A 25,398-nucleotide genomic window follows, 5' to 3' on the forward strand; every position below is an offset into this window, starting at 1 on the left:
TGTGGTAGAAAAAAGTGTACAAGCAATAGGGATAACCACACCCTGGAGAGGATTGTGAAAAAAAAACCCATTCAAAAATGTGGGGGAGATTCACAAAGAGTGGACTGCAGCTGGAGTCAGTGCTTCAAGAACCACTACGCACAGACATATGCAAGACATGGGTTTCAGCTGTTGCATTCCTTGTGTCAATCCACTCTTGAACAACAGATACCGTCAGAAGCGTCTCGCTTCAAAAAGGACTGGACTGCTGCTGAGTGGTCCAAAGTTATGTTCCATGATGAAAGTAAATTTTGCATTTCCTTTGGAAATCAGGGTCCCAGAGTCTGGAGGAAGAGAGGAGATGCACACAATCCATGTTGCTTGAGGTCCAGTGTAAAGTTTCCACAGTCAGTGGTGTTTTCTGAGGTTCAAGGTCAACGCAGCCGTATACCAGGAAGTTTTAGAGCACTTCATGCTTCCTGCTGCTGACCAACTTTATGGAGATGCAGATTTCATTTTCCAACAGGACTTGGCACCTGCACACAGTGCCAAAGCTACCAGTACCTGGTTTAAGGACCATGGTATCCCTGTTCTTAACTGGCCAGCAAACTCGCCTGACCTTAACCCCACAGAAAATCTATGGGGTATTGTGAAGAGGAAGATGCGATAATCCAGACCCAAGAATGCAGAAGAGCTGAAGGCCACTATCAGAGCAACCTGGGCTCTCATAACACCTGAGCAGTGCCACAGACTGATCGACTCCATGCCATGCCGCATTGCTGCAGTAATTCAGGCAAAAGGAGCCCCAACTAAGTATTGAGTGCTGTACATGCTCATACTTTTCAGTAGGCCAAGATTTCTAAAAATCCTTTCTTTGTATTGGTCTTAAGTAATATTCTAATTTTCTGAGATACTGAATTTGGGATTTTCCTTAGTTGTCAGTTATAATCATCAAAATTAAAAGAAATAAACATTTGAAATATATCAGCCTGTGTGTAATGAATGAATATAATATATAAGTTTCACTTTTTGAATGGAATTAGTGAAATAAATCAACTTTTTGATGATATTCTAATTATATGACCAGCACCTGTATACACATACACACACACACACACACACACACACACACACACACACATATAGCGTATATATGTATATTTAGTCATTTTGCAGACACTTTTATCCAAAGCGACTTACAATTGGGGGACATAAAGCGATTCTTCGTAAAGAGGCAAACAGACACAGAAAGTGCTTGTAATACCAAGATTTAGACATTGTTCAAATAAGTACAAGCTAGAAAGAGAAGGAATAAATAAGGTCAAGAGGTCAAGAGGTATTTATTTATCATTTGCATAGTTAACACTGGGGAAAACTGGGCATTGAAATGCTTGTGACAAGGCTTAGACATACAGTGACAATAACAGTACCAAACATAAACAGATACGTACGTGGAGGGCACTGGGATATTGAGTGACTTCAGTGATCATAGGCAGAACAACAAACACAGACAGAGCATTAAACACAAATAAGTGGCAGTAACAGATACAATAAGGGTAGACAGTTTTAAGAGTTATAAGTAGTCCTAAGGTACTGCTATAAGAATATTGGGGGGACAATCATTGTAGATTGTCACAGAGCTACATGAAAGAATATTTAAAGTGGCAGTGCAAGTAAATAATAAACTTAAGAGCAGCATGTATTCCGGTTTTAGATGAAGGATAGTTGGCTGTTAAGCAGTCTGATGGCTTGAAGATAGAAGCTGTTCTTCAGTCTGGTTGATCGAATGGATCGTAAGCGTCTGCCAGATGGCAGTGTGGCAAACAGGTGATGAGCAGGGTGAGTGTGGTCCTTGATGATGCTGCTGCAAGCCTTTCTCAAGCAGCGAGTTTGATAGATGTGAATTTATGTCCAATGATGAGCTCTGCTGTTCTCACCACTCTCTGAAGAGCTTTGCGGTTGAAAGAAGATCAGTTGCTGTACCATACAGTGATGAAGCCGCTCAGAATGCACTCTATAGCGCAGTGGTAGAAATTTGACATAATGTTAGAGATGCCAAACCTCTTCAGCCTCCGCAGGAAATAGAGACGCAGACGGGCTGTTCTCACTATGGTCTCTGAGTGTAGGCTCCAAATCTTTAGAGATGTGAATACCAAGGAACTTGTAGCTCTCAACTGTCTCTACTTTCTCTACATTGATGTGAATGGGAACGTGACCCTCTCTCTGTGACTTCCTGTAGTCCATGATCATCTCCTTGGTCTTGCTGACGTTTAGAGAGAGATTGTTATCAGCACACCATGCTGTGAGTGCATTAACCTCATCTCTGCAGGATGTCTCATCGCCATTAGTGATGAGTCCTAGGATAGTTGTATCTCCAAGTTCTAGTTGTAAATAAAGAGAAAGATTTTTTTTAAATTTTTTTTTATTTTTTTATGATGAAGTCAAGTAGCTTCGAAAGAGATGAGTTTTCAGCTGTCACTTGAAAATTGTCAGGGATTCCGCATTCTGGATAGGGGTGGGAAGATCATTCCACCAGCCAGGAATGGTGAACGAGAATGTTCTGGAAAGTGATTTTGAGCCTCTCTGTGTTGGAATCACGAGGCATTGCTCACTAGCGGATCTCAGACTTCTGGAGGGGATGTAGATTCGTATTAGTGAGTGGACATAGGCGGATGCTGAGCCTGTGGCTGCAAGCATCAATGTCTTGAACTTGATGCGAGCTGCAACCGGTAGCCAGTGCAAGGAGATAAAGAGAGGTGTAACATGGGCTCTTTTGGGCTCGCTGAAGACCAGTCCTGCCGCTGCATTCTGAATATATATTCAGAATATAATATGATATAATATCGCAATAAAATATAATACCATAGCATAGAGCTGAGACAATTATTAGCGCAGAACGAAGGAGATTGGAAAAAGAAAAAAAAACACACAAAGGGCATGGAACAATTAATTTCTCCAATTCACTGCAATAAATTCATAATGTTTTTAAAAAAACACAAAGAAAGAAAGAATAGAAAATAAAATATATTGGTTTAACAGGTTAGGTTACCATTATTATTAAGGCACAACATCTCGTGTAATGTTTCGGCTAGATGTTCCCATAGACTGTAAAAAAATAGGATGTTCCTCTTTAACAGTACACGGCCCAGCACTAGTTTGTCGCGCGCCTCTGTGTGCAGGCGCGCTCCAGACCCGATGACGTAACGGACTAGTTCTCGAACATTCTAGCTCGACGGACACCATTTTGAACCACAACAGCGACATCAGAGAAGACGGAGGAAATAAATTCGTTTATCATCGAGTACTGCTATTATTTAGAGGACCTTCTTAAGCCAGGTAAAGTAATGTTAACGTATTCGCTAATTACTTCACTCACACAATGTAGTAGCTTCTTTATATCAGATTTTTATTTTATCACCTAAACGCGTTGACGACGTCGCTACTAACATACTGACAGTGTTTTATTAATCTTAACAAAATGCATTTTATTGTCTAAATGGGTTTAGTTTATTGTTGTTATTATCTTCTAACCATTTTTAGACTTCCTAAAGAAGAAATATTATTATATTATGCATCGGGAAAACACTTCGCTGACACGAGGCGTTAGAACAAAGAGGCCGCTGTATTTGTGGCTCCTGGCCTATATATAATACAGATTCCGTGGATATAGTATGTGTACTTAATTTAAAAGTTATGTATTTGTATTCTATTTGTTTTATCAGATGAGACAAATACGATTGCGCTCTCCCTGGCTGAGAGAGGTGAGTCTGGAGGAGAGAATGGAGAGCAGAAAGAGACACCGACGAGACTCGCACAGCAGCGAGAGAGAAAACAAATACAGAAAAAAACACCATCATCACAAAAACAGCGAGGGGTGAGAATCGTTCTGTAATTTTCATCTGTTTATTCTTAGTCCTTTTAAATCAACAAATTTTATAAGTTATCTTATACTGATATTAGTTACTCGGCAAGTTACTAATTTAAGGGTTGTCTGATCTTTGGCCCGGGCCTTATGTGGACATCTTCTGGCAGTGTGTTGTATAATACTGGTTTGACAAGGTGGCCACCTTCTTGGAAGCTTCCTGGAAAACATTTGATGACATAACTTCAATATGTCAGTCTCATCCATTTAGACGTGATTTGTCATCTGTTAGTGCCTCAGTTTAAGCTAATAACTTAGATCCATATCGTTTAATTTGCCATTACAGAGAACATTTAGAATTTGCCTGGATTGTCAACAAATCAGGACCTCAGCGATATGTTTTCTTATCAAAATTTTCCATCCCAGAAAAGATACTTTTTATTTTTAGTAATGTTTTTAATACCCTTTTATGATGTTTTCTTAATAATTTATTTTGTTAAGAGTCTCTGACTAGAAAACAATAGCTTTGGTGATGTTCATAATCTTTAGCCCAATGCAAATAAGTCAATAGACATTACTTTGAGACAATAGATAATCAAGACAAGACAATCAAGATCAAGGAGCTCAAATGAAAGACAGGAAACTATAGAAAGACAAGAGGTCCTGTTTTGGTGTCTGCATCACGTTAAATTTACAAAAATCACTGTATATACATTGAAAGTATATTAAATGCATGCAAGTAAAAAAATCAAAAAAAAAGATAAATATATACTAAGTCTATACAACATTATTATTCAAGATAATAGCTATATTTACATAAAACGTAAACAACATTCTTATTCTGTCCTATGTTTATTAAAGAATATAAAGGCAAAAGCGGTTATACTAAATTTTACTAAAGTTTTTTTTCTTTTTCTTTTGATGCTTAAACTTTTTTTGGTTTTGTCCCAGCAATGTCTTTTTATATGTGCTGAAATATATTTTTGTCATAAATTAATATAAAGTATATAAATATTTATTTTTCCTAATTTCACTCATAAAGACACCGGATAGAAAACAGTAGTTAGAGTGGTTTTTATAATCTTTAGTCCAATGTGAATCAGTCGGTATGCACTGATTTATGGAGTACAAATAATAGACTGGAAACTAAATAAAAAGATACATTTTATTTTGTAGATTTGCATGTATGTGTTAAGTTGTTATAATTTTTTTATTATTGTTAAAAAAAGCTGCATTTTCTTAATAGGCATTACCTTGAGACAAGGAGCTCAAATGAAAGGCTGGAAGCTAAAGACAGGCGAGCTGTATTCAGAGACCATGAGCATGACAGCCGAGGTGCTTGTAAAGACAAGGACAGAGACCGGGACAGATCCAGGTGCCGTGATGGAGACCGGGGCCGGGAGCGTGACCGAGACTGGCACCATTACAGCAAATCCTCTGGCAACAGCAGGCGGAGCAGCCGGCACAGACACCGGCACCGTCGCTCGCACCATCACTCTGACTCGGTATGACCACTGTCTGCCTCTCATTGCCATGGCAACTGTCTGCTTTCTGTGCCTTCTTTCTTGTTATTTGCACTGTGGGAGTTCCTCATTTCCAGTATAGTCTGAATGAATGACAGGAAGAATGTTGTTATGATAATATTATGACATAATAAGAGGGTTCTTACTCAAGAGATAACGTTAGTTTGATATCCACAGCACATAAGATGTTTTAAAGCACCTCATTCATGAAGAGGGAATAAAAATCTAGAATGTATTTTTAATGCTGGATTGTTATAATTGTCTGCTTTATGGTTTGAGAAAGTATCTTATCTGAAAATATGTTGCCATTGTTTTTCTTCTGTAACACACACGATGTGGTGGGTCCTGTGTGTATCTCGCGGGCTGAATTTGCATTGGCTTCTCCCTGTGGCCGGGCCTGGCTGCTGCGGGTATCTGAATGGGACGAATCACTTCCCCCCCCAATCGTGAATGAATGAATGGCGCGTTCTGGTCCCCCGCGATTCTCATGGGTTAATGATGATGGTGGTGATGATGATGATGGCGTTGGTCCGAAACCCCAGAGGAGCCATCGCAGGAAAAGATCCAGGAGTATTGAGGATGATGAGGAGGGGCACCTGATCTATCACAGTGGAGACATGCTGAGAGCAAGATGTATAGAATACAAACTTTTCTGTATCTCTTCTGTATCTTTTTATTTCTTTCACTGCTTATTTTCTGTTGTGGGATCAGACTAAGTTTACACGCTAATTTTGGGGTCCTGATAAATGCAGTTGTGACAAAACACTTAGACTTATCCAGATGTGTGTATCACCATTCTAGTATTGTCTTATGTTCGTCGATTATTTATGTATTGGTTTTCTAATTTGAGTGTTCCAAAACGCAGCGCAATCTTTTGAAAGGGTTTGATGGACCATTGTGTCAATTTCGTGTTTCTAACTGTCTTTCTTTAAACCCGTAGATGAGATTGTGTGCACACTTGGAGAGGGAGCCTTTGGTAAAGTGGTGGAGTGCATTGATCATGAAAAGTAAGTCTTCATGCTACGTTTTACCATGTTAAATTGTATTGCTCTCCCCAAGAACCCATGCTGATTATAACAGTTCCTCAAATCTGATACTTAAAGGTTGCTATTAAATGGAAATAACAACAAGTCTTCTGTATTGTGGCATACATTAAAATGAAACTGATTATTGAAATGTATTTATGGCGCGTTTCCACTGCAGTTTAGTAATGCTTTAGAGTGGGCGGGATTATTCACATGTCGTTGTAGTTGCGCCGGCTCTACTGCCAAAAACTTTCATTCAGCGTTGCCCCATCAAGCTCTCACTGGATCTGCTCCTCTGCTATCAACAAGAGGAACGTCTTTACTTCCGCAACAGACAACAAAACTTTTTTGTTGTAAAAAATGGTGTGCTTGTTCAAAACGGTTGCGTTCGATCCTTTGCTGGCTGTGCTGATTTAAATCTAGTGGGTCTTTTGTGTTTGTGTCGCAAGTTCAGTGATGCAGGTAGTGACGATTCTCTCCGGCCAATACGTGATCAGCAGAGTTTACACGTCACGTTTTGGTAACAGTACGGTTCACTTGGAACCTCAACCGAGGTGGTACTAAAAAAAGTAATAGGTACTGTACCCAGTGGAAAACCCCCCAAAAGTGAACCGTACAACACCAAAACAAAAAGCGCAAAAACTACAACATTATTTTTTCAAATACATTTAAAGACATTTTCAGCAAATTTTCATTTTTGGGTCAATCAGTCCTTCAAGATCAGTAATATGTGTTTAGACGTGTTTAATTTCATGGCAGCTTTAAATTTTAAATGTTTTTCATGAAATGCTTCGGTTGATTAAGTGTCTGATAATAAGTGCAGGCATTTGTGTTCTCATGTATGTTAATGATACTACTGTATGTTCTTATTTCAGGGGAGGAGCTCGCATTGCCCTGAAGATCATTAAAAACATTGACCGCTATCGTGATGCAGCTGTGTCTGAGGTTGAGGTGCTGGAGCAGATTAACTCACTTGACTGTGACAGAAGATAGTAAGTGTCTGTGAAAGCAGATAAGAAAGAAATCTTAAGTAATTCATGCCTCTGTGATGCATGGCTGTGTAATATATCACACTTAATATGAAATTTACAGCCTCCTGAGTATATAGAAGTCTAGACTACATATTTGGAATGCTAATCTATTTTTCCTTCCTCCAGTGCTTGTGTACGGATGTATGACTGGTTTGATCATCACGGACACATCTGCATCGCCTTTGAGCTGCTGGGCTTGAGCACGTATGATTTTCTGAAGGAAAATAGCTTTCAGCCCTTCTCTATGAACCACATCAGGCACATGGCCTACCAGATCATCAGAGCAGTCAGATGTGAGTCACGGATCTTGCTTGAATGCATTTTCTAAGTGTATTTTGGACATAACATTGATGTAATATTTTGCGTTTGTTTGCTTCTTTGTGTCTTAGTTCTTCACAAGAATAAGCTGACACACACTGACTTAAAACCAGAGAACATCCTCTTTATTAATTCAGAGTTTGACATCAAGTACAATCCAAAAATGGTAAGGAGAGACATTGACTCCATTCAGACAATTTCAGTATTATTTATGTTCTATAAATAATATTTAATATTTTTTGTCATTTCATTAGGTTTTATAGAACATTTCTATTTTTAAAAATTACGTAAAAATATAGAAAATTATTTTTCAGTTTTAGTAATTGTAGTAACTCAATTTAAACTTATTTCAGTTAGTTGCTAGTGGATCTTTTCAAATTTTTGTTTAAATTCGCCATTAAATATATTTCAGTTCAGCCCAGTGTTTGATATTTTAAATAGTTTTAGTTAACAAAAACAAAACATTGTGCATTTTTTGTGTTGTTTGAAATTGTAGAAGAGGGATGAGAGAACGCTGAAGAATCCTGATGTGAAAGTAGTTGATTTTGGGAATGCAACATACGAGCATGAGCATCACACCTCTGTGGTGTCCACTCGACATTACCGAGCTCCAGAGGTTATTCTGGGTAAGTAGTTACAGATATGTTGTTTTTATATATATATATTCTGAGGTACATTGATGGCACACTTGCTATGATTGCGTGTATTGTGAACTATAACGGAGATATCTTTCTGTTTCTAACAGATCTAGGCTGGAGTCATTCCTGTGACGTGTGGAGTGTGGGTTGCATTCTTATTGAGTATTATCTGGGATCGACTCTATTTCAGGTCACTATCCTCTGAGTTCAGATTAGTTCATTTGTGTTCACTTTGGATACACATGACTTGTTGATTCAGCACTTATATAGTAGTTTGTGGTTTTTGAAATTACAGACGCATGACAGTAAAGAGCACCTGGCCATGATGGAGCGAGTGCTGGGCCCTATACCGACACACATGCTGCAGAAAACAAGGTAATTTCAGGATTTTTTGCAGGATTTGTGTTAATATCAATATCAGTTTTACAACTGTAACTCACCCATGGAAGTCATTTTCTCTACAAGTAATTCAAATGTATTTAGTTATGCTCTATAATATAATAAGCTCTGTAATATTTTATTAGATAGAACTTTTATCTTCATGAGTAAAATTTGAAAAATTGTTATTCAGGAACCACAGATGTCTGAAAAGACATAAAAATTGCAAAAGGAGGAAGAATCTTGTTTGTAGTTCCTGAAAAGCTGTTCCTTATTTCTTAGTTTAATCTTTTTGCATGAAATGGCTTTTTTCGCATTATGCAGGAAGAAGAGATACGTTCACCATGATAAGCTGGACTGGGACGTTCACAGCTCCTCAGGCCGTTATGTTCGGAAGCAGTGCAAGCCGCTGAGAGTAAGTTTTTCATTCTTGAGGTTGTTTTACAATTCAGGTTGGTTTTGGGTCAGTTAAGGTTTTTGTTTTTACTTGAAGCCGTTAAGGCATCTAGAAACACACAACTTAAGAAATATGACTTTTTAATTGTTTTGCAGCAATACTTGGCCTCCAGTAGCTCTGAGCATGTACAGCTGTTTGATCTCATAGAGAGGATGCTGGAATATGACGTCACGAAGCGGATCACCCTGGATGAAGCCATCAAACCCTTTTTTCGACTCGATCAGGAAGACCAAGAAATAAATGATGGATTCTCTTGATTTTTGCTATAGTTCCTCTCTGAGAGAGGCTGTTTCAGTTGACTGTGTCAGTCCTCTGTATAGATCATACACTGCTCCCTTCTTGTTTATATTTATTGTGCTTGTTTTTCAGTTTAGAATACATGACCTGCTCTTGATTTCTTTATTGATTTGTGCTTGTATTATCTGCATCACATGACAGAATGATGTGTAACTGTGAAGGGGCGAGGTTTTAGGGTATTAAACATGTACGATAATTGTCACATTTGTTAGCATTATCAATATAAACATCGTGATATTTGTAAATGTCTTTAAAGTTTTTCCTTTATTTCTAAATAAAATTAGTTCATGATCAGTATCGTTTGTCTCATGGAGGTGTAATGTTCTCAAGCGGGCAATAGGGGGCGGTAGATCACAACCAAATTTTCACTTGCATTTCAATGTATTTCTGCTTCTATATGGGTTTATGAAGTATTGTGGCCGGGGAACAGTCAAAACGTGGTTTAGGGATAGTTTGGTTTATATTTTACGTGTGTGTGTGTCTATCTATCTATCTATCTATCTATCTATAAATATATATATATATATATATATATATATATATATATATATATATATACACATACATACATACACACACAGTAGTCAACATTTGAAGTGGATCAAAAGTTGTCATAAGACAAGATTGGGTATTGTTTTGGTTTTAGGACAACTTTTGATCCACTTCAAATGTTAACTACTGTGTGTGTGTATGTATGTATGTATATGTGTATATATATATATATATATATATACACACACACACACTTTGGTTTTCAAACATTTCACTAATCACAAAACTTATAAAGATGTATTCGCAGGAGGCAAACATAGCAAGAATACTTTGCTTTAATCATTTTTCGTTATCGTCATCGGATGAAGTATAGACAAATACTTTAATACTGGCATTATTTGTCGATTATACGTGTAACGTTATATATCGCCGAAAAGATGAGGTTTGGACAGCTGTACTACGGCCGCAAGATGAACAGAAAGCATCCGCAAAATCTAAGGAAATTAATTTTAAAATGTTACTCCACGAAATATTGTTCAGATGAATTCTCACACTGATTCTACGTGTGGACAAAACAACCTGAAACAGAGAAAATCTCTCTCAGATTGTTCATAGCTGCGTTTGGACGCTCTCCGCCAATCGTTTCACGCTCGTTACACACACACCGCTGAACGTCAAAGGGATGTGGCTCAATATCTAAGCGCCCTACCTAGACAGTAACGTTATTGGTAAACGTCACAGGCGGACCAAACCCCTGTTCACTAGGTAGTCCACATACTAGGTTCTGAGACACTCATGCTGTTCAAAGCACCGTGTGCTGCTCCGCGCTGCTCAGTCTGACAACCACATCTCATCGATCAAGAGCTGATCAATACTAAAAGTCATCTAACGATCGGAAACTAACCGGAGACTTTTAACAGAATGGATCAATCTGCGGACGGAAATATAGAAAGCAAACAGAATGCTGCGAAACCGCGTTGTCAGCGCTATTTAGTGTCTTTTCCAACCATAGTGTGTTTAGTGTTATCGCTGAGTTCAATAGCGGTGTGTTTTCTCATGAGTTTCAAAACACATCAGATGGAGAGCAGGCTGCGCGAGCTGGAGATAAAGATGACTGACATCTGTCAAGAATCATCCAAGGACACCTCTGTTCCACAGGAGCTGCGCAAATCCATTGAAACACTCTTACAGGAGGCAAGCATTTGAATTCTTAATAAAGGAAAGCTGCAACATATGTTTCACGTGTTTCTGTAGTATGTTATCCAATTTAATTTAGGCTCTGATTAATTTACCGCTAGTTAATCCCATTAATCTCGCATAGTCTGCTCTTTGTTGCCAGTGAGTTTGAAAGCTGTTTAACTAAGTAATAAATGTAACAAAATAGTATGAAAGCTGAAAATAAAAATAGATAGCTGAAAATCTATCTATCTATCTATCTATCTATCTATCTATCTATCTATCTATCTATCTATCTATCTATCTATCTATCTATCATAAAGGATTATAGATTAAAATATTTTATAATTCTGAATGTGCAGCAACAGGTTTATGTGAATAGAGTGATTTTTAAATTAATAAACATGCTTAATTTATTGTGTTTTTATTGGTAAATTCTTGGACTAAAGATAATTCTTCTCATTGTGGTGTATTAATTAAAATAAACTAAAGTGCATGTGCTTTATATTCTTTCCCGTCCTATGTCAAGAATTACAGTATTTATTCCAATATACAGTATATATATATATATATAAATAACAATTTTATATTGTAATATAGTAAATTGTGTAAAATGAATAAATTACATACATGTCACATCTTAATAAAAGAATGCAACAGAATAATCAGTAGGGTACTATGTAATCCAATACTATTAGTGTAATCATACTATGTTGTGTTTTTATAAAGCTTTTTAACTAAACTGTAATGGCAAATTCACACCTTTTGTCTTCTACAAACATGTAGAACCATGACCACTGACACTTCTGGTGTCTCTTCAATATTCAGATTACTGCTTAATCAGGATGGATTTATTAATGACTGATTCTTTAAAGTTGACATTTGACCTCTACCCAAAATTTGAATAACTGATTTCCTCCATGTTGTTTATCACATTTCAGAGGGTGAATGAAGCGATGCCCAAGTTGCGTGTGGCGAGAGACGTGACACAAGATTGCAACTGTCCTCCAGGTACGTTTATGAATCTGTTCTCATAACAGACTGTTCAGTTCCAAAACGTGGGATGAAAACTGTGATGAATTCATCAATGTCTTGTTCTTGAACAGTGATTGCAAAGCTGTGATGTGGATGAGAGGAGGGTAAATCAGTCGTAGATGGACAGATTAGAGAACGTGCATGTGAAAGTGCAGGTTTCTGAGATTTGTAGATCAGATTGGTAACTAATTAAGGAATATTAGATTCTGATTGGTCAATTAAAGCATTTTCCAAATAAATATTTTTGGACAATGATGCTTAACTATAAAGTCAGTTGATTTCCTACATAGCTTTTGTAGTTTCATTTCTCTCATATCATTCTTTTAAAGATATCTTAAAGGGATAGTTCACCCAAAAATTTAAATTTGATGTTTATCTGCTTACCCCCAGGGCATCCAAGATGTAGGTGACTTTGTTTCTTCAGTAGGACACAAACCAAGATTTTTAACTCAAACTGTTGCAGTCTATCACTCTTGTCCTCCTGAGCATGTTCTCAGCATAGACAGTAAAAGAACTGGACACAGCGACCCCGTTGGATTCAACGGAGACAAGTGAAGTCAATTGGAAGCTCGCACTTCCTGGGGGTCGAGCGTACTGCGCAGACTCAAACTGGGCTTGATGACGTAAATGTCACGTGAGCAACCTGTCTGACAATTGTAAGTCTTCTAATCGCTGTGCCAAGAGAAATCTGAATGACCCACCAAATCTTGCAGACGTTGTTTAATAATTTTGTCCCGTTGCTTTCATGGACTCTCTATGGGCTTCTCCCTTGACTTCATGCCTCCACGTACCCCCCGATAGCCTCATAGACAGTAAAAGATTGCCTGCGAGCTTCTCCTCCTGTCCATATGGTAATTTCTCTACTGTGCGACACGGAGTCGCAGGTTATGACGCAATCGTTAGCTTATTTTTACAAACTACTGCTTCTACGGGGGCCATAACGTAAGATACAAGGTAATGGGGCCTTTTATACATTTTCGTGTTTCTTTAGAAATAATGAATGGACAAATGGAGTCTTTAAACACCTCAGATGTAAAGTTATTCGCTGTCAAAGTGACGCCAAAATGAATGGGAGTCAATGGAATGCTAACAGCAGGTAGGGGTCTGCTAGCCAATGGCGGCGCCCAGGGATGCTTCAATAAAATATGAAACCCTGCCCCCCTGGTTCTCAGCAGCAGGTGGGTGAGACGTCTTCTTCTTCTTGCTTTATGGCGGATAGCAGACTTATAAGTTCATTACTGCCACCTATCTCTCAAGTGGACTATTGACACTCCTAATTGAGACTCAACACAAACAATCAATGGTCCACTTGAGAGATAGTTCGCGCAAATCAAACTATAAGTCTGCGATCCCCCATAAAGCAAGAAGAAGAAGATGCCTCACGCGCCTGCTGCTGAGAACGCGCTCAGAAGGACGTGCTCAGGAGAGTTCTAACAGTTCGGACATTGCGTGAATCAGAGGTAAAAAACTATATAAATACTGGTCAGTTTCTTGCACAGACTGATAGCTTTGTGTCTTTACACATCAATGTATCGTCACGAGCCGCAGGGTTTAATTTGGTTTTGTTTGTATATGTTTTTTTTTTTATTGTATGTTTTAGCTGTGATTCCCATCCACTTACATTATAAGATTGATAGAAAGCAACGGTTTGAGTTAAAAATCTTGGTTTGTGTTCTACTAAAGAAACAAAGTCACCTACATCTTGGATGCCCTGGGGGTAAGCAGATAAACATCAAATTTTCATTTTTGGGCGAACTATCCCTTTAAATAATTAATGTCTGTTTAGAAGTCATATAATCAGTCTTTCATGCTTTTAGAGTTTGTTTAGTGATAATATTGGCTGACTGCAGTCGGGACGTCAACCAGCCCTAAAAATTTGAATAAGCATTCGTTGCATGCAGGGTTTCTTAAGACAATTACAAATCGGCATGATTATAGAGTTCACTTTACACAGCTCTGTGCATTTCCAATTGTGATCATATAAATACAGAGGGAAGGAGAAAACGTGAAAAATGTTGCATATTGATGAATTGGTGGTTGCGGAGAGTTTTTTTTTTGGGCTCCTCTGTCACAGAATGTGGTTGTTAAACATGGGGTTGGTGGTAATTTGAGTTTGGGTGCATTGAGAAACTTTGAAGAACTGCTGTCCTTCTTTTTCTTTTTCACAATCACTCTTTACATCGAGTCTTGGTGCTTATAAAACCCAGTGTTTCTATAAATGTATGCCGGTTCACATCTGAGGGGAGACACTGATGTCGCAGGACAAGAGGGAGGTCATAAGCATCTGTTTATAGGTTCTGAGCGTGAGTGTGTGTGTGAAGGGGCCCCAAGTATGCGTCTGTGTGAGTGTGTATTTCTGTTTGTTTGTGTGGGTAGTGCCGCAGAAGGCCCAACAGAGGCACCGAACTGTAAGGTGAGACCCTTTCATTTTAGAAGCAATGGTTGCCACCTGAAACCTGAAGCGTTATGAGCGGTCCTGGCAGGCAGGATCAGAGGGAGAAGTATTTCAGTCTCCACAACAGACATGAGAGCAAAGCCCTTGCCACTGGGCAGGTTATAGTGTCCCCTACAGGAGCTGCTTGGAAGGACACTGATGAGAGGAAGAGTTTAAAACCTTAGTGACTTTATTTGTTCCATTGAGCACAAAAGTTGATTTTTTTTTCAATGCAGTTGCAATTAATGACGCTTTTAAGCTTCAAAAAGGATCCAAAACTTATGATAAAATACTTTTTTTCTGCCATACAATTGCTGTGTGGGAAAACAATATCTTTCAACTTCTATAATTTTTTCTCAAACTTATTTTATTGTTTATTATTTTTATTCTTATTATGTTTCATTCTGCTATATAAAGAACCCATATCTTATTAGTATTATTATTATTATAAAGATAGTTTTTATATATTATAACATGATATTATTTTTTATTGTATAAGGCTTTGACGACCCATACATTAAAAATTAGATTTGAAAAAAAAAAAAAAATGAAATGTTTAGTAAAATATATAAAAATATGAGTTTGCTTTAATTCGGGGAATTCAGTTTTTTTTTTTTAACCAATACATTATTATTATTATGTTTTAGGGCTTTTACCATTATTATTGATTGCGAAAGCCTCTTAATTAAAAAAAAAAAGATTTAGAAAATGGAGAGAATTTATTTTAATGTAATTAATAATTTTTATTTTTTTAATTTTTACTATTATTGAACACACCCTTGAAGAGTTGAATTTTTAAAATGGGAAAGAATTGACCATGCTAACCACAATTGTGATGTTTTTTACTTTCTAAAGTTTTTCAAAACTGTACAAAATGCACTTGCAGGAGTTGTAGAAGGTCCCTGTCATGTCTTTCTCCTCAAGCACACAGCTTCTATCATTTCTACTTCCTCTGTTCATCTTCACGGCGGAGTGAGTTCTCCCTAATTACCTGTTGACTGAGATGGTTGTCCTCGCATGCTAAACGATTCCCCGTCTGTTATCACACCAGGCCCTGTTTGACAACAAGCTGTAACTCTCAAATGAAAGCACGAGAGGTTTTTAACTCGGTCGCATCTCCCTGTCTCATTTTTCAGGCTTGCATGTTCTCCGTCACTCTATTTAGTCCTTGGAAAGGTTGGACAAGGTCAGGGATGCATTTCTCCCCTTTCCTACATTCATTGCCCTAAGGATTTATTGTCTTTCATCACCCTTTTTTTGAAAGTCGGCACCGTACAACTTGCACAAGTCTATTCAGGAAACATCTGAGCTGTAGGTGTGGTGTGTGTTTTGTAGTGATTGACTGAAGCCAGGAGTCTCTTTGTCTTATGTCTATTTCACTTGAAGAAATGCTGATTAATTGTTTCCTTTTTTAACACATTAATACTTTGTGTAAATGGACAAGGATTATCTGTGTCCTGTTTGTTGTGTATACTGAACCTATAGCTCAGACAGTACAGCATTGCATTAGGAATGCCAAGATCATGGGTTCAGCTCCCAGGGATTGCATGAATTGATAAAATGTGTTCATTAAATGTAGTATAAATGGCACTGGATAAAAGCATCTGCCAAATGCATAAATATAAATACATTCCATGTTTTGCGCAGTCTCATCCTCAAAAATCATGCTCATGGACCACCTGCTGAAAATCTGATGCATTCTGCACAGCAATTTCTTGATCTGGCAACCTCAAATCTGATTTGCTGGCTGGTATCTAAATGATGCTTCACAGCATTATGCAGCTCAAACAGCAGAGAATGCTACTGATATACCAGGACTGAGGATTTGATTCCCTTGGACCACATTAATCAAAGGAATTGTTCACCCAAAAATGACAATTTGCTGAAAATGTATGCACCCTCTGGTCATCCAAACTGTAAATGAGTTTGTTTCTTCATCAGCTTTGGGGAAATGTAACATTTTGTACCAATGGAATGCCGTTAGAATGAGACTCCACACAGCTGATAAAAGTGATCCACTAAAACGAAAACTTTGAACTAATGCACCTACTAGACTTTGTGCTTCCTTGACGTCAGTTCACATTTGCATGTGTACAAGGGAGACTGAAAATGCAAGCTCATTCATAGACATTTTGCATTCCGTTGCAAATGAAAGTTCAAGTTTGGTGAATTCTGACCTGGCTTTGCATAGTCAACGTCTTAAGTGGACAGAAAGAGTGGCCAGGATATCATACATAGCCATTTACCCATAGTTACACAGTTCTATAAAGCACAGCTAAAAGTATTGGGCTCATCTCATTTGAAACAACAGTGAAATACATCGTTTCATATTTGCCTGCTAGTGATTACAATATTAAACACCAGTGAATAATTGATCTTTGACTTGTTAATGACTGTAAGTGGTATTAACATACAAAAGGTGTTAGAAAGGCTTAATCTGGATGGGTTTTTAGCAGCTCTCAGAAATCAGAGAGGGTTTTGGGTGTGGCAGTGGGATCTGATGGACTCAGCACTGTATTTGCTTTCATCCCTCCAAAAGGTCCGGCTTAAAATATCCGGTCAGGGCATGTGCATATGTGTAATATCTCACTAGGAAGTGGTGCAATTAGATATGCTGCCCATGGCTGTGCAAAAGAGACGGGACATGCAACTAGGAATTAGGACCTTCCTTCTATTACACATGTACACATACTCGCACTTGTTTAGTGGTATGCAGTTATGAATGCTCACATGCACATCTGTGCAGAACTGGTATATAAAGCAGTGCTGGTTTTGCTGCAGGACTCATTTTGCATTGAATGTCAAGTGGCGACACTAGTATTTTTGTTTAAAGATTTTTTTCTTTTTAAATATTGTCTTTTTTGTGATCAATATTGTGATTAAAAATATGCTGGCAATTATTTTGTGTCAGTTTCAAACTTGTAATTAATTAATTTTTTTGTTTATTTATGAATATCATTAATATTTATGATTTTTGTTATTGGCATATAGCTGGTTTTCTCCTGTCTTGCATTTTTAGGCCATGACCAACTATCATTTAATGTTACACCATCTTTTTTATTACTGATGATATTGAGCACTTATGTTCTGACAGTAGTCAGCAGGTTTAGAGGAGCAAAGGATGTTGACCTCAGTCCCTGTATGGGTGGCACGACAGGCCCCTCAAAACGTTCCCCTTTACTTGTCTTTCAACAGTCATCTTATTAAAGTTTGCTTTGTAAAACCACACTCTTTGCATTCTTCCCTCTGAAAAATAAACAGCTCACAGGCTTGTTGGTGGAGTCTAAATACTTCAACCGTACCGACCCCAACCGCTTATAAAACATTTCTAGCTATCGGTTCACTGGGGCAGGTGGTGTGCTCAGATTTATGGTTTAAAAACAATTTGAAACCGCTTCAAATGCATTTAACATCTTTAATGTGACATATTTTGACTTAAAAACAATTTTCAGTGGGAAATAATGTATGTATGAATCATGTACAATAACATGAGTGACACTGAGATTAAACTAAATATATTGTAAAAATGTGCTTCATTCAAATGGACATGCAAGTAAATGCAAGTAAAGTAAAAAAAAAATTTTTCTAATTTTAATTATATTTTGTCCTTTAAAATTTACAAATGCACTTTATCCAAATTTTTTTTACAGCACTGATCAATTGATTTAGATTAGAAAATTGCATGTGATGTTTTATAGCCTGTAACTGTATGTTTACATCATACGGGCTCAACAAATAATAGTGAACAGACAATATTATCTCAATATATCTCACTATTTTTGCCTGCAGGCTTGTCCTGTACAAGGAGTATGATTTGTCTTTGGTACGGAGGAGATTTGCAGTGTGGCATCTCAAACAGTCTCTCAGCATAGCTTGCAGTATTAACTAAAATAGAAGGCTCTGCTAACCCTCATGTGCCTGATGACCTTTACCGTCCCTGGAGTTCAAGGCTGATAATGGGGCGAATTTATTAAAGCATGTCTCATTTTAAGACCCAACAAAGACAGCATGGAAAATTAATTTTGTACAACACTCTTGTGCAGTGGATTGGGTAGCTTAGCCTCGTACACAATGATGAAACCTCATATAGATAGGTTTCATTACTGGCATTTTTTAAAAATGATTTAATTTGATCAGATCTGTGACCATGTGTGGGCCGCATTCCAGAATTGTATTCCCCCTTGTGGAGTCTGACACAGCGCTCTTACTGTAGGTCACTAAATTCCAGTGCACCAAGGTGTTGCATGGGAATGAGAGGCGCGGGTGGGGGAATGGAAGTGATTATATTGTGTTAAGTTTCATTATTGAGAGTTACAGGTGACATGGAAAGTTGCCATTAAATTTAACGAGGGAGAGCATGAAAAACGGTTAACACTTTACGCTTGTGTGCATCAGTTGCTTTGAGCGACTTACCACCTTCACACAATGGATTCTCCTTGAACTCCCACCTTGAACCTGATCTCAGATCTGCATCTGTATACAGCTGCATGTTTCTGCAATGCACACTTCTAACTTTCTCAATAAGCTTTCTTGATTAGACTAGGACTTGGTGAAATGGCAAAGAACCACAATATATATTTGTTCATATTGTTTATATTGATATTTATCACTATATATAGGCCTACATCTATTACGTTCTGTTGACATGTTAATTTAAAAAAAGTTCAAGTGCAAGCTGCCCTTTAATATGCAGTCTAAAATGTCCCTGATGTTGATATGAAAAATCCAAGTGCTATTCTGGCTCACTCTTTCTCACTCTGCTGTCACAGTGTAAAGTTTGAGAACATTTTACTGGCTTTTAATGCACATAACACATCAAACATGCCACTGGACTTCACGTGCATGTCTCTGATATCACTCTCATCCAGCACTCACACACACCTGTCTCTCCTGGTCTAAATTGCAGGGAGCTGTTCTTGCGCCATTACTTCAAATCCTGTTTAAAATATCTGAACTTATTTACTCTGCATTTAAATTGCATTTTCCTACAGCTGTTTGGCATTTAGCCACATACGGATCCTATCCCGTATAAATTCGATACTGAACCCAAATTTTGTTCCCTTGACAAGGCGGGTTCAGCTTCATACAGACTGGGAAATCTGATAACTGCTTGCATTTGAGCGACACAGACTCATATATTTTTTTCTTATTGTTTGGTGTTAATATTTATCACTAAAATATTATTAAAATATTAATCATTAAAATACACTTATTCAGGAGACCTAGCTATTAACTTAATTAAATGCATGGTTGCAAGATAAAACGTCTGATTTATTGATTTAATTAAATCTTTTAAGTTACAAACATTATTTTGATACTTAGTACTGTATATGAAATTGTAATAACTTAATCAAATGGTCTTGATAACTTAATTTTAAAAAAGTCAGCTATAAATTTATGCTAATAATTTAAGCTTTTAAAAATGCTTTTTTTAGAATGCTGTATTGTGCAAAATGCTAGACATACGCAAAACGGTCAAACATGTCCATCTAGCACGTTTACATAGAAAAACTAGTGCTGTCAAATGGTTAATCGCGATTAATCGCATCCAAAATAAATTTTTGTTTACATAATATATGTTTGTGTGCTGCGTATATTTATTATGTATATACAAATACACACACATTCATGTATATATGTTAGAAAAATGTAATGTTTATATATTAAATAGATTTATATATAATATAAATTATATTTATATAAATATATACACGTAAATATTTTCAAAATTTATATTGAATGTGTGTGCATTTATATATGTATAATAAATATACACAACACACACATATATTATGTTAACAAAAACTTTTATTTTGGATGTGATTAGTCGCGATTAATCATTTGACAGCACCAAAAAAAAAGCTATGGAAAATGCAAAATACAATGGAAAAAGCATCTTGTGAGAACGGACTCTTACAAGAATGGAGGGACCTGAAAATATTATAGAAACTTTGACTTAAGTAAGCAGTAAGCAATCACCTAAAAACCACAGCAAAACCCTGTAAAACCATTCATAGCACTCTAGAATCCAGGTAAAATATGTACACAGTGACGACGTGACATACAGCCAAGTATGGTGCTCTGCATTTAACCCATCCAAAGTGCACACACACAGCAGTGAACACACACACACCGTGAACACACACCCGGAGCAGTGGGCAGCCATGTATGCTGCGGCGCTCGGGGAGCAGTTGGGGGTTCAGTGCCTTGCTCAAGGGCTCCTCAGTCATAGTATTGCCGGCCCGAGACTCGAACTCACAACCTTAGGGTTAGGAGTCAAACTCTCTAACCATTAGGCCACGACTTCTCTCAGGAAAGTACTGCTCATATTTTCTATAGAAAATGTCAAATTTAGTTGTATTCACTATTTCTCATATGTCTACATGTTTGTGATGTTTTCAGTGCACCAAAACCCAAACTGAGCTGAAACATGACTGTGGTAGTTGCATCTGTCTGTGACATTCAACCCATCCAACGGTCCTTATTAAATGAATGAATAGCATATTTTAAAATCCAGTGATACAGCCTGGTGATAAATGTTGTTATTAGATCTTTTGAATTATTTAAAGATAAACAGAGAAAATTGATTTAGACACGGTTTACAATGATACTTTCGTTCCTGAATCATTTAAGCCATTTGTGCTCCCTTGATGTACACTTTAAAGACTAACAGAACTCAGACTTTTCCCCACCACTTTTGAGGCCGTTTACGATTAAGTATCGATCTATCCTGTCATTCCCTAACCGCAGCCGAGTGAAGTGTTCTGTCGTAAACTTTCAGCGTAACCTCTAAAATCCCATTTGGCAGGAAGAGTGCTTTTATAACTTTCAGGTTGCAGTAGCATGGGCCGTCCTGGACCTCTGCCTGAGTGAGAATCTTTCAGCACCTGCTAAAAAAAGTTAGTGCTTGTCTTTCTTCTCAATGTGTAAATGTGTGTGTGTTTGAGCCTGCATGCTACCAGTGTATGTGTGTGTGGTTTTCTTCATAGCCTTAAATTGCTCACATAAAGAAAAGGAAAATACATGAGCTTGTAAGCTAATTAAGATCGTTAAACAGAGTTATTTCGTGGTATTAAGCAATTAGACATACAGCCTTGCCTTTATTTAAGTTTTTTTTTTTTTTTTTTGCTGTTAAGTCAGGGATGACAAAACTTTTTTTGTCAGCCGAACCCCTTTGGCCTAAAATATTTATCTAAAGTACCCGTGAGATTTTCAAGTTAATATTTCAATCATTTAAGAACACATTCACATGTTCATAGTTCTCTGATGTCAGTTAATAGTCACAAATAAAATATTTTTAGTAAGTGTTTTATTTCATTTTAAATTATGTATTTATTTTAATCTGACATTTTTGTGATTCAACACAATATATACTATATATATATATATATATATATATATATATATATATATATATATATATATATATATGTGCAGCTTTAGTAAAAATCTTAAAAAATCTGTTTATACATCTGTATGTTTATGTATTTTTTTAAACAACTTTTATGTTTCTTTATTTAATATCAGCATGTATTGACAGGTTTAGGATGGATGTACATGATAAATATAAAAAATGCATATACATAAACATGCATATTTGTATGACAAGATATGTTAATATATGGAACTGTTCCGATTTCTAATAATCTTTATTTCATATGATAATATATTTCATTTATGGATATTTAATATGTATATGCATATATTAAATTGGTGTATGGGATACACTTTTTTTCTAAAAGCCATTCTTTCTAAATCTTTCTAAAAATCGAGTTGTTGCGTTATAGAGTAAAGATTATAACATTTATTAATGACATGTTGATCACTTCTCAACACAGCCGTTTTATCTTTAAACCACATCTTATCAAATTATAGAAGATTATCGTTCATTTAAACAGATGAAAAACAGTTGATCACTGGTTGAAAGTTCAATGCTCTGGTGACGTACTTCAAAGATCCAGATGTGTGCTGTAAGCATTGTGCTCTGTAAAAACTGAGAAGGACAGCAGGTATAACAACAAGCTTACTTATCTGTTACTGTTATCTGTAACAGTTACTGTTATCTGTATTGCTTCCTCTCAATCTCTAAAACAGGGTTATTAGTTTGTGTCCTTCATGGATTCAGCATGTTTTGTTTTGTCAGTGGGAACTATGAAACGGAAATACTATGGGTTGTAGTCTTTTTTATTACCTCTGTAAAACTGGGTTTGTTGAATTTACTCAGAGTTTACAGCAAATGGCTTCATGCTTTTAGGGGGGTCGTCATTAATTTGCCTTTTGCTCAACACAACAGACATGAGTAAACCAACTTCAGTAGTCCAAAGAGATCCAGTGACGTTTGCACTAAAAGACTATGTATCCTCATTATATGTTCAGTAGTTTTCTCAAATGTGTCATATAAATCAGTGTTTATCAGTAGCCTGTTTATAAATGTTTTAAGGATTGAGACTTGTTCTGTAACGAGAGTGAGTTAATGAGAGAGATATGCTATAGTTATGCAGTAGGGGAGCGTTTAATCAGAACAGCATTGCTAAAATCCTTCTTGCTGATATTGTGCCAAAAATCCATTTAAATGTGTTTTAATAGCAATGACTGGTTTCAATGAGCAATTACTGTGATTAGAGCCTGCTGTTTCTATGTGGATTGTCTTAAAATGTTCTTAAATGAGCCTGGAATGATCCTTAATGGTCTTAAGTTAGATTTGGTAATGCAAACAAACTCCCAGTATTAGACGAAAAGGGAATAAAAGATGTTTATTAAAAAAACATAATAAAACTAAAAAATCTTATTTGAAATAAATAAATATATAAATTAAAATTGATGCACATTTCAACTGATGAACATTTGACAGTGTGTTCAAGTTTTATTTTATTTGTATAGCACATTTACAACTAAATGTGACCAAAGTGCTTTACAGAAGAGCAAGATTATGCCACATACACAGAAAACAGACCAGACAAAAATTTAAAACAGCCCGTTTAAAAATGACCGTATCACACTGAGGAAAACAAATAGGTTTTTAGTAGTGACTTAAAAACAGACAGAGAAGGGGCCATTCTAATCTCAAAAGGCAGAGTATTCCAAAGATGTGTCCTTGCCACCACAAATGCACGCTCCCCTCTACACTTAAGCCTTACTTGAGGGACTATCGACAAAGAGCCTGGTCACAGGATCATAGGCTTCTGGACGGAGTGTAGAGATGTAGAAGTTCAGAGAGGTAGACAGGAGCTAGGTTATGTATGGGTTTACATAAAAGAGGAGAATTTTAAAGTCTATTCTCTGACAAACCTGCAACCAGTGTAGAGATCTAAGAACTGGAGTGATGTGTTCATGTTTACGACACTTTAAAAGAAGTGTGTGGCTCTAAAATGTATGGCCTAAAAATTGGGAATTAATACCAATCTCAATACTATTATAGTTTTTATTGATATTTTGTATACATTTTTATTTATTTGTTTTTAATTAAAATTTTTGTTATTTTTAATATATGTCTATATCATTTCTATAGTCATTATTTATTTCAGTTTTTGTTTTTTTTTATACGTAAAGCTAAACTAAATAAAAATGAGAAATGTTGCCTTTTCAGGTAAATTAACATTGTTAACATTGATTTTATTTATGGTTTTAGTCTTAGTTTTAGTTAACAATAACAAGCCTGTCCCAATCTCATGATATTCAAGAATGCAATTTGCTCTTCCAGGTTGATATGTTAAAAAATGTCAAACATCAGGTCCCAACTATCCATATATATATACGTTTTTCCAGATGTTGTGCATAGCTCTCACTGTGTATTGGTGAACACTCTTAACCACAAAATTTCTATGGTATGCAGTCAGCCAATATCTTTAAATATTTGTGGTCCCAGAATCCCCAGACTGTAAGGTTTAGCTCTTAAGTGTGTATGAATGTTTGGCAGCAAACCCTGTGGTAAACCACCACAGAAAATACATTAATTATTACATTTAACCTTGTGATACCTGCTGTTTGGGATTGCAGAAGTTATTTGTTTTAACCCTTATATGTGTGTAGAAGGTGTTTTGACCTCATAGAAGGTGGATTAGAGTCATCTATTCCTCTCTGTGGACATCAGATGAATTATGGAAGATAATACTCTATCGACAGGTGGAGGAAAACAGAAAACGATCCCGTCCTGTGTGGTAGAATAATTGTCCAGTATATTTAGTAACTTTGCTATGCTGACAAATTGTCAGCTGTTGTCTGTCTAAGATTTATTCTGACTGTTTATTGGACACTCAGTTCAAGATATTTTAAGCCTATCGAAGGCATCCGAAATGTATGAAAGTTCTTATTTCTTGTTCATCATGGGCATAATAATGGCTAATTTTCAAACTTGCACTATTAGTCAAAGATTTGGATACTTGATTGAATCGTCAATAATCTTGAAAATGACATTTTCTTCCTATCTTATGGCATAAATACTTTTGTAGACATATAAATTGTTCCTACGCATAAATTTCTTTAAGATCTTAATATATATGCTGACATAAAAATACTGACTGAAAATAATGACAACTTGCAGTTTAGTTAGTGAGTCAGATGCTGATTCGTTAACTGATATGATTTAGTTCAGTTAAAACTGCAGTCTGTAACTTTTTTGGTTAAAAATATCCAAAATCAATTTTTGGGCAAGTACATAACCAACTAGTATTCAACACTATCTCCTTACCTTAGCCCAATTGCCAACAGTAAGCTTGTAACAATGTAGGTTTTCGTGGGAAATATAAGCACGCTG

At 36.6% G+C, this 25,398-nt stretch overlaps 1 protein-coding gene and 1 pseudogene across 9 annotated transcripts in view; both read left to right on the top strand.

Annotated features, from left to right (window-relative positions):
- Window positions 1-3,153: 3,153 nt before the first annotated feature.
- On the top strand, window positions 3,154-9,805 carry LOC109102205 (annotated as a pseudogene).
- Window positions 9,806-10,401: 596 nt separating this feature from the next.
- LOC109102434 (collagen alpha-1(XXIII) chain-like) overlaps window positions 10,402-25,398 on the top strand; it is a 128,135-nt gene continuing 113,138 nt past the window's right edge. For 2 of the 9 annotated variants that reach the window (XM_042738069.1, XM_042738070.1), the window contains exons 1-2: window positions 10,409-11,194; window positions 12,118-12,187. In XM_042738069.1, the coding sequence (XP_042594003.1) occupies window positions 10,922-11,194; window positions 12,118-12,187 (343 nt within the window). In that variant the 5' untranslated portion in view covers window positions 10,409-10,921. Of the gene's footprint in view, window positions 11,195-12,117; window positions 12,188-25,398 lie in introns of all 9 variants that reach the window. The other 7 variants (XM_042738067.1, XM_042738072.1, XM_042738068.1 and 4 more) reach the window with 6 other exon arrangements.

Source organism: Cyprinus carpio, chromosome B14 (genome assembly GCF_018340385.1).
Source record: "Cyprinus carpio isolate SPL01 chromosome B14, ASM1834038v1, whole genome shotgun sequence".
NCBI classification, from domain to species: domain Eukaryota; kingdom Metazoa; phylum Chordata; class Actinopteri; order Cypriniformes; family Cyprinidae; genus Cyprinus; species Cyprinus carpio.